The sequence below is a fragment of the Juglans microcarpa x Juglans regia genome, chromosome 2S (genome assembly GCF_004785595.1).
Source record: "Juglans microcarpa x Juglans regia isolate MS1-56 chromosome 2S, Jm3101_v1.0, whole genome shotgun sequence".
NCBI lineage: Eukaryota > Viridiplantae > Streptophyta > Magnoliopsida > Fagales > Juglandaceae > Juglans > Juglans microcarpa x Juglans regia.
In genome coordinates this window covers 34,216,543-34,227,229 of record NC_054597.1, presented here as the reverse complement: position 1 = coordinate 34,227,229, position 10,687 = coordinate 34,216,543, and the positions used below count along the sequence as shown (strand labels likewise).

General features: G+C 38.0%; 1 protein-coding gene across 2 annotated transcripts; it reads left to right on the top strand.

The window, feature by feature from the left end:
* The first annotated feature begins 540 nt into the window (after positions 1-540).
* Positions 541-4,416, top strand: LOC121251740. 2 transcript variants are annotated; one of them, XM_041151078.1, is made up of 5 exons: positions 541-717; positions 995-1,074; positions 2,316-2,508; positions 3,167-3,316; positions 4,111-4,416. In XM_041151078.1, the coding sequence occupies exons 2-4, from the start codon at positions 1,021-1,023 to the stop codon at positions 3,295-3,297; spliced, it is 378 nt and encodes a 125-aa protein (XP_041007012.1). In that variant the 5' UTR covers positions 541-717; positions 995-1,020; the 3' UTR covers positions 3,298-3,316; positions 4,111-4,416. The 2 variants fall into 2 exon arrangements, with proteins under 2 accessions (XP_041007012.1, XP_041007011.1); XM_041151077.1 differs by lacking the exon at positions 4,111-4,416 and having other exon boundaries at positions 3,167-3,468.
* Positions 4,417-10,687: the final 6,271 nt, after the last annotated feature.

The window sequence follows — 10,687 nt, the reverse complement described above, 5'->3', positions numbered from 1 at the left end:
TTTACATAAATATTTGAAATGAATGATCACTTTTATTTTAACAGAGGAAGGGTACCAAAACGACACAACCTTCGTCCCCACAACACAACAAAACCACACATCATTTTCCAATGATAATTTTAACAACTCAAAAGAGAACTCATTTTTAATGGTTCTTTTTTTAATGTAAATTAAAAAATCAATTATTATTCTTTACTTAAATTTCAATCGTTTGATTATATGGAACGAGAAGATAATATAAATATAAACTTTTTTTTTTTTCCTTTCCCAAAACTGAAAATAGAAATTTTAAGAAGGAACAAAACTTAGTATAAACATGAAATTTTATTTAATAAGGATGGTGTTACTACACATTTGAAGGAATTTATTTTTTCTTAATTCAAATTTAATGATATGTTTTTATATATCATTAACTTTTTTTTTTAGACAAAATATCATTAACTTGATGATTAAAAGTAAGTTAGTAATGGTGGGGAAGATCGGAAAGCGAGTGATTACTCTACTCATTCATTTCTACTCAGTTTAAGGAGAGACCCAATAATGCATATAATCCATCATCAATTGTTCAGTCCCCATTAATATCACACACACACACACACACACACACACACACACACAAGACAGAGACAAGACAAGAGTGCCCAAAATCAAACATCGAATATTAAAACTTCATACCCCAAATTTTCAGTCAGACTCGTATTGACCATTCCTCTCACGGTAAGCTCTTTCACTTTCCTCTTTTATGTTATTTTTCTCTTTTCAGAAAAATGAAATTGATGTATAAGGAATATAGTTACTGGGATCTTACCACTTCATCTCACTCCTCTACCTGTTTTGATTGTTATCAGTTACCCGTTTTCTCTCCTCTCATTCTGTTTTCAGGGGAATTTAGAAGAGCCCATGTTACAATCCTATCTTTAATGTTTTTGGTCATGCGCTATAATTCATTTGTATTTTGACGTGTTGAGACTTTGTTTGGTTGCAAATGATTTAGGCGTTTTTGGGTGATTGATTTTGGAGATGAGCAAAGAACACCCACCGGAGACTCTTGATTTCTTCATTTGGACTGTTGAGGTATTTATCACCTCTCTCTCTCTCTCTCTCTCTCTCTCCCTCTATGATTTTGATCATTCGGGCCTTCTGTTTCCAAGTAGATCCTGTTTAATTTTGATGTGTGATTTGGGTTTCTCGGATCATATACTAGAATTGCTTGTTTGGGAGGTTTGATCATGGCTGTTACTTGGTAAATTGATTCGCCTTGCTTGATTGCTTGTGTGTACAGTAATTGATCCTCGAAATTCTGGCTTTTTTAGTTAGTCTCTTTGTTTAAGTTTTCTGCGATTTTGGGTTCAATCGGGACTTACTATTAGTTGAGGTTGTGGTTAGTATGTTGGTCGTTTCGATGGTTATGCTGAATGGAGCAAGTATGAACTGGGAAGTTTCAGTTTTGATTGATTATCCTGATATTATAAAGTCTGACTTAATTAATCTTACAATGGAAAGGATATTGTATTGATTACGTTTCTATTAACAAGGCTAAACTGTCTTTTGGAATGCACAGTACGTTCTCGTTTAGTCCCCAGATTGTATGACGTTGTAATCTTTTTTTTTCCTGGAAAAAAGCTTTAATTTTGAGCCATGTAGTTTTTCCATGCAAAAAGCTGATGAGCCCAAACAAGGAAGATTTGGATCACCATAAGGGGGTGTTGAAAATTCCTGCAATTACCCTAGAAGAAGATTTCTGTAATTTTCATTTAGTTAGAGAGCATATATACATAAAGAGCCGAACTACAGGTCTTCGTGTCTCCTAGCTGAAACAATGGGTTGGGAGAAGGAATTTTCAACATATGCCATTCTGAGCTGACTGGTCAGACTGACAGATTTTCAACTCGAGTCAGAAGATCATCTTGGTTCACAACAGAAATCGGAACACCCCTACAAATGGGAAGTGCAGTGAATGAAGAAATGTAGCAAATCCAAATTAGCAGTGATGGCTATCTCTTTTATTCAGATATCTGTATCATTCACTTCATCATCAATGTTAAGGATTTGTGATGACCCGTGGTCTGCAGCCCTATGGATTTCTTATAAAACAATGGGATGAATAGAAACATATGCATCTTCTCTGCCATTCTGAATTCAAAATAATTTAGCTGAACACTATTTTCTGATAGAAATGAACTTGGAAACATATGCATCTTTGCTGCCATTCTGAAGACTTGGTGACTCATTTATTACTTTAAAAAAATATAGAAGCATCAGGATATGTGGCTAACTGACATGCATTGTGCAAAATTCTATTTCTGTTTTTCCAGGATGTTGGTTTGTGGTTGGAAGAGATAAATCTCGGTAGTTACCGCCAGATTTTTAAAGAAAATGGTGTCAACGGAGAATACCTGGAAAGTATGTCCATGTTTACCACTGAGCAGATCCTTCGGTTTATAAGACGATGCCACATGAAATGGGGTGACTTCATCACCCTGTGCAAGGAGCTCAGGCGGATTAAAGGTTTGTGGTGTGTGTGTGTGTGTGTGTGTGTGTGTGTGTGTGCACGTCTTTTCATTGGGGGGCAAGATGCATGCTCACAGATGTTAGGTTAGTATTGTGTTGGGGTGAGAGACACAAAAGGTGGGGGTGGAGGTGCCACGTGGTACAAAGGATGCTGGCATCATACTTTTGATTAAGGGCCTAAATGAACAAATTTCTGTGCTCGACTAATGCTTTGTATAGCAGTTAGCAGTTTACAGGGTAATTCTTCTACATTACTCCTGATGTCTATAGGTGGGTACTTTTAGTTTTTCCAAAATTAAAAGCAGAATAATATTTAATTTTCTTCTTCTTTTTTTATTTTTGAATTTGTGGGATTTGTATCTCTTTAAAAAAGTCTGGTGTAACTGGTTCATTCATCTCAAACTCCAAACTTTTCACTGATATGGCACACACCTATATTAGGCACGGTATTACATTCTCATTCAGCTCCTGTGTTAAAATTTTGTTATTGTACCATTTTTCTTGTTAAAATTTCATTACTCTCCCTTTTATAATGAAATTGATATATATTTTTCTAGAGGAACAAAAGTTGTGTGCTGAATAAGAGCTTTGTTGTGTCATCTCATAGTGTAATGTAGTTATGAGTTGTATATAACGAAGTCTACTACATCTCCAGTGGCTTGCTTGAAAGGGGATCAAAAGGTCCGCCGGCCATGGTGGGCTCCTTCTTGCCTCTCGATACTCTTTATCAAGGTGGTGAGACAGAACAGACAGTCACGAGTTGTTTCCTTGAAGCTGGAACAGTGATGCAAGATATGCTTTATGTGTATGTACTTTATGTGTTTTTTTTCCTTTTGTTGGAAGAATGGAAGATAGGAAAGAATTTTTTTCTCTTTTTCTTTTTGTCTTGAACCTGACAGGATTGCTATTTGTTCTCCTATGGAGAGCTATATTTTAAATACAAGCCCTTTGTGTTAATTTATGTTGGTTGTATAGTTGTACCTCCTTTCCTAATCCGTGGACAAAAATTAAAAAAGGAATGCCATGTTTTAAGAAATCAACGTACTTCCTTTCTCTAACGGTATCAATATTCCCCTGATCAGGTTTCACTTTTCATATTACTGGGAAGCCCTCTTTAATATTAGGAACATAATTGATGATTGTAATTTCGTTCATATCTAAATTTATTTCTACCATTCATTGTTTAGTAATATTAAAAAAAAGAGTAAATTAAAAAAAAAAAATTGTGTTTGTGCTGATGGGAATGGTTCAATGTTGGACTACCAATGGACGGACTTTTTTAAAAAATAATAAAAAAAAATTTAAAAAAATTCTGGAACAGACTATAATTATGCTCACCTTTTTTTATTTTCTGTGATGGAGTAAATATACATTACAGTCTTGAATTATACCTTTTTTGGTTTCGATTCTCTTTGTTTAGGGAAAAATAAAAAATGATAGTTTAGCAGGATTATCTCAAAAGTAGAAACAAAACAATTCTTTGTTACCTTTAGGAATAATTGATCTATATTAATTGATGTCTGTCAGCATGTGATTGTGAATTTCTCTTGAGTTTGCATATGAAGCATTTGCTGCTGTTACCCATATTTTTCTTGCCAGGAGGGTACTTGTTCATGATTATGTATTTAGTGGTGTCAATTGTGCTCGAAGGCCACACTCCAATTCCTGCTTTTGTGTTTGGTGCTTCATGCCTAGCTGAATGTTAGCTCATGTGTCTTGTTCTGCTATAGCTGTTGAGGGAGATAGTTGTATCGAATTGCAATTACTCTCACAGAAGATTTTCATGATCGGCTTTTCTTCTCTTTCACTTTTTTTTTCTTTAATAAGAGTATAAAGAGAGAGAAAATTCAATGTAAGCAAGTCAAAATACAACTAGTGACTTGTTCTAATTTGGCCTTCCCCCCCCCCCCCCCCCCCCCCCCCCCCCCCCCCCGGAATTCTGAAAAGATTATTTTTATTTTTGTTCAATGATGCTTTCCTAGATTGTGACATGGTGACATATGAAGGATAGTCGGAGTGGTTGATAAGAAGGTTTGGCCATTTTCGATATTTGAAGCTTTTGTGAAATATAAAATTAGTTTGTTTTCAATAGATAGGGGCATGGTGATATAAGATAGGTTTTGATATATTTTTAGCATGTTTTGTTTAATGTAACAGACTATTTGTAGAAAATTAATAAGTCTTTGTGACCCTCAGGATTGGGGGTAGATCGACCAAATGCAGTTTGTGGTTTTAGCAGTTGAGAGTTTGGTTCGTGAGCATCTATCTGTATCCTTAGTACTGCCACTTGGCCTAACAATATATATATATATATATATATAGCCTGATCTATCACCCCCATGCATGAAGAATCTGAATCTACTAATATATATAATATACATGGAAATCTACATCCAATATGTCACACTTCAGAAGTCTACTGGTTCATGAAGATGGAAGTAGATGAATTAGGGTTGTGTCTTGACTGTGAGATTGGGCCAGGCTCGAGTCAAGGGTTTATGAGTTGGATCAATAGTAAGTGTTAAGTGTAGTTGTTATCAAGTGTCTGTAAGGGTCATGGGCCAAATTGCCAGCCCGTGGAGTAGTTCAGTCCATTAGAAGTTTGTTTAGTATTCTATTATTGGTTTGCTGTGTTGTGAGTTTCCAGAAGAGGAATCCAAGTCTGGTATTCCCTGTGTCAGACTTATATGAGGTTAGTCTGTACGTAAGAATGTTAAGCAAGATTTTATGAGAATCCAATTATCAACTTTCTTCCTTTTTCCTCTCTTTATTTCTTTGGAGGCTCTTATCCTCGAAGTGAGCTATTTCCATTTCTATCACACATTTCCATCATCCGTTATAGAAATCCATTAAATACTACTAGTGTTATTACAAGGGTGCTACATTGTGGTATTAGATATCTGATCCATAGTGGCAATACATGGCAAAAGGCACGAGGCACAATCAAAAGGTTGTGGTATTAGATATCCGATCCAAAATTTTTTGGACCCCTCTATTGTTAAAAATTGGGAAATACTAGTAAATGTGCATGAGATTGTCAAAGTTAAGGTGGCTAATGGGGAGCAAGTTGGTAGTGAAGGGAGGTCTGCAACCATCAAGATTAAGATACAAGGGACAGTCTTCACTATTGATGCTTACGTGCTAGTACTAGCTAAGTGTGACATGAGTTGGGACCTATTTTGTGGAATTTCAAAGATCTGTCCATGAAATTTCAATCCCAAGGAAGGGTTGTGGAGCTAAAGGGGTTATGTCCTTCTAACCTTATTGAGCAAGGTAATCCTACTGTGAATCATAAGCTGGAAAAGAATGGATTGTTACTGCAGCTTATTGGGCCCAGTGAGGATGATCCAGCTGGAGAATTTCTCAAACCAATCCAAGACTTCCTCAAGCAATATGGGGATGTCTTTGGAGACCTAAAAGGCCTTCCCCCAACCCGAGTCCATGACCATTCCATCACCCTTTTTCCAAACACCAACCCAATTTTAGTAAGACCATACCGTTTAAGACCATACCATTACCCTAATTTCTAAAAGATGAGAGTGAGAAGATTGTGAAGGAGCTACTAAATTCTGGAGTGATAAGGCCCAGTCACAGCCCATATTCTTCCCTTATTTTACTAGTTAGAAAGGACAACAGATCATGGCATATGTGTGTGGATTATAGGGCCTTAAATAAGGTCATAGTGAAGGATAAATTCTCCATTCCAGTTCTGGAGGAATTATTAGATGAACTCAGTGGATCAAAGTTGTTTTCTATGTTGGACTTGCGTTCAGGATATTAATAAATCAGGGTAAAACCTGATGATATACATAAAACTACTTTCAGAACACATGAAAGGCATTACGAATTTTTGGTAATGTCATTTGGTTTAACAAATGGCCCTTCTACTTTTCAGAGTTTGATGAATGAAATTTTCAGGCTCCTTTTAAGAAAGTTTATCCTAGTATTCTTTAATGACATTTTGGTATATAGTAGGACTATGATGAACATGTGTTGCATTTGAAGACAACTCTGGAAATTTTGAAGAAACATAGCCTGCTAGCCAAATACTCTAAGTGTCAGTTTGCTACAACAAAAGTGACATTTTTGGGTCATTTGATCTTAGCTGAAGGTGTTAAAACAGATCTTGAAAAGCTGGCAGCAATGAAGCATTGGCCATTCCCTACTACAATCAAGTCCTTAAGGGAATTCTTGGGTTTGATAGGGTATTACAAGAGGTTTATAAAGGGGTATGGTAGTATAGCAGCCTCATTGACTTAGTTACTTAAGAAGAATGAATTCTGTTGGAATGAGGAAGCTAAAGAGGCCTTCTTAAAACTAAAAGAAGCAGTAACCCGACCACCTGTGTTGGCCCTACCTGATTTTTCCTTGCCATTTGTAATACAACGTGATGCTTCTGGTTCTATCATTGGGGCAAAAAAAAAAAAAAAACTTGTAGCCTTCTACAGTCAGGCCCTAAAGGGGAGGATCTTATCCTTGTCCATTTATGAGAAAGAGCTATATGCATTGGTAATGACATTACATAGGTAGAGACTTTATTTAGTGGGACACCAATTTGTGGTCAAAACTGACCTCCAAAGTTTAAAACACTTGCTAGAACAGAAGGTGGGAACGCCTATGCAACATAAATGGGTATCGAAGTTACTGGGGTATGACCTATTGGTGGAGTATAAAAAAGGACCCAAGAATAGAGTAACAGATGCACTGTGCAGGAAGACTGAAACAGAGCACTTAGAGGATGACAATGCCACTTTGGCAGTCATTTCTTTATCTACATTGGATTGGTGGGAGGATATCAAAAGAGGCTACATTCAAGATCCTAAGATTCAAGAGTTGCTGCAAAAATATCAGAAAGGGGAATTGTCACAAGCCTACAAGGTGAGAGAAGGCCTATTGTTGTATAAGAAGAGGGTTGTAGTGGCAGATGACCAAGGGTTGAAACAAAAATTGCTAGAATTGTTACACCATAGTCTAGTGTTTTTTTTTTTGGGGGGGGGGGGGGGGGGCGCTCATAACCCGTTATGATAAAACCCTCCATAGGCTCAGAAGAGATTTTTTCTGGCACGACATGAAAGCTAATATAAAAAAGCTTATTCGAGAATGTGACACATGTCAAAGTGTCAAGGCAGATCAGACTAAACCTAGTGGATTACTACAGCCTCTCCCTATTCCATCACAACCATGGACACAAATCTCTATGGATTTTATTGAAGGGTTGCCCCTGTCTTAAGGATTTAATAGTTTATGGGTGGTGGTGGATAGATTAACAAAGTATGGGCACTTCACTCCTTTGGCCCACCCCTTTTCTGCTAAGACGGTAGCTTAGTTATTTACCAAACATATCCTCAAGCTCTGTGGGATGCCCAACTCAGTGGTCTCTGATAGAGACAATACCTTTACTTCGTAGTTTTGACAGGAGTTATTTAAAATTAAAATTCAAGGGGTGCAACTGGCATTCAGCACAACTTATGATCCTCAGTCTGATGGCCAGACTGAGGCAGTCAACAAGTGTATTGAGAACAACATTCCTCTACTAAAACCACCCCATTTCAATTTTCAGGCCCTGTATGGGTATTGTGGGTGCCTCTTGTTGAGTGGTGGTACAATACTACCCAGCATTCCTCTACTATGACCACCCCATCTCAGGCCCTGTATGGGTATCCTCCTTCTCGATTACTAAGATACATGCCTGGAACATCAAGAGTCGAAGTAGTGGAAGAAAACCTAAGGTCCAGAGAACAAATGCTAACTATCCTAAAGCATAATTTGCAGAAGGCCCAAAGCCGCATGAAGAAGTATGCGGATTTGCGAAGAAAGGACCAAAGATTTGAGACTGGAGAATGGGCCCATTTCCGTCTCCAACCATATCGGCAATTATCGGTGGCAAACTGTCGAAACCTAAAACAGGCACCAATGTATTTTTGACCTTTCCAAGTCATCCAAACGGTGGGATCCGTGGCCTACAAACTACAACTACCGCCCACGACAACCATACACCTCGTATTCCATGTTTTGCAATTAAAAAGAAAATTGAGACATAAGCATATACCTCTTGCTGATTTGCCTCCCATTGATTATGCAAGAGTTTTGAAGCCTAAACCGGGTGTTGAGCCATCGTGTCCACAAGAGTAAAAACCTTCCCGTGATAGATTTGCTGGTGTAGTGGCAAGGCCAAAATGAAGATGAAGCGACATGGGAGGCATAAGAGTGGTTGAAGATTTCTTACCCTCACCTTGTGGGCAAGGTGCTCTAAGGGGGCGGTTCTGTCACACTTTCGAAGTTTACTGGTTCGTGAAGATGGAAGCAGATGAATTAGGGTTGTGTCTTGACTGTGATATTGGGCCATTGGGCAGGGCTCGAGTCAAGGGCTTATGAGTTGGGTCAATAATAAGTGTTAAGTGTAGTTGTTATCAAGTGTCTGTAAGGGTCATGGGCCAGATGGCTAGCCCGTCGAGTAGTCCAGTCCATTAGAAGTTTGTTTAGTATTCTATTATTGGTTTTGCTGTGTTGTGAGTTTCCAGAAGAGGAATCCAAGTCTCGTATTCCTTGTGTCGGCCTAATATGAGGCTAGCCTGTACATAAGAACATTAAGCAAGATTTTATGAGAATCCAGTTATCAACTTTCTTCCTTTTTCTTCTCTCTGTTTCTCTGGAGGCTCTCACCCTCAAAGTGAGCTATTTCCATTTCCATCATCCATTACATAAATCCATTAAATACTACTAGAGCTATTACAAGGGTGTTACACAATATAACGAGAACCAATAGATATCCTAATCCCTGGCCATCATTTTTTTCCTTCCCATTATAATAAGTATATATATATATATATATATATATATAATCTCAACTCCTTCTCCTCTACGCTTCCATATATCGACTTTCTTTCCAGACTGCCCTCTCTCACTTTGTAATAGTTTACAACACCACCACCTCCAAGAGGCTAATTAGATCATAGATATATAATGGCAACCTCCACCATCTAACAGTCAGCATTCGCCAGCCAGACTGCTTTGAAGCTATCCAATGAGCTTGTCCGCAAGGCTGGAGGAGGCTTTGGTGTTGGTCGTACTACCATGAGGCGCACTGTGAAAAGTGCCCCATTGAGACCACTCATCCTAAAAAACTATATATAATATGCATGCAATGTTCAATGATCATCACCAATACATGCATATATGCACGTTATTATTAGAGACCTAGCTAGTAATGAGTCAGAAAATTATATGTATAATTTAATTCTTGGATGAATCGAGTTATTCAATTATCTCCCTCTCTCTCTCATCTTTTCTCATGATTAGCATGCGGTAGCCAATGTATTTTTAATTTTCTTTTCAAATATGTTATCAATTTCAGTCGTACTTTGTTCTTGAATTATTTGATCAATGTACATGATAAGATGCCATGCATTGAGCAAGATGAATTACTAAATCCACTCAAACTCCATTAGTAGTACTCACATTAAATTGCCCACAATAGACCAGGATATATATCATGTATATATATGATTGGTGGCCAATATAAAAGAGCTTTAACTAGTTAAGAAGAAAAAATGGTTGTAAAATCATGTCCAATATTGGAACTTCCACCAACCTTGTAATTTAGTTTAAAGTGCAAAACTACATTTCAAAGCGAACCATCTAGATCATCATGTACTATATATATCATTTAATTTGGGCAACATGTATAAATGCACACACACACACACACACACACATATATATATAGACAAACACATATTTTTTTCCAGACAGAACAGGGAGATCGGAAGAATGATTTCTCCCTTAAAGAAGATGGGGGCTCTGTAGATCCAGGTTCGTCTAAGCAGAACTAGGACGCTCAGCAATGCAGCTACATCCCTGCACAGCGCCAAAGGGGACGCTCATATTTCTTCTCAGGAAGATGGGAGTCCAATGGCACACCACCCAAGTTCTCAGGAGAGCGAACTGGGTTCAGGGTTGAGCGAGAGGGGGGCATCTTAGGGAACAGATGGTCGGTAGGGAGGCAAGAGGAATCAACTCCGAAGATTTGATTGCCCCTTGAACCGTCTGTTACTGTCCTCCTCAGCCATGGCTGCCGTACCACCACCTTGTTCCTGCTCCATACAAGACTCGTAGGTAGTGAGTTCCTATACAACACTTATGAAGATTGGTCCCCGTAAGCAATGGGGCAAGAACA

Excerpts from the sequence above, each read along its gene's own strand:
- LOC121251740 (XM_041151078.1), top strand. The coding sequence starts at position 1,021 with ATGAGCAAAGAACACCCACCGGAGACTCTTGATTTCTTCATTTGGACT. Across the intron at positions 1,075-2,315 it reads TCTTCATTTGGACTGTTGAG|GATGTTGGTTTGTGGTTGGA; the intron begins GTATTTATCACC and ends CTGTTTTTCCAG. Across the intron at positions 2,509-3,166 it reads GGAGCTCAGGCGGATTAAAG|TGGCTTGCTTGAAAGGGGAT; the intron begins GTTTGTGGTGTG and ends CTACATCTCCAG.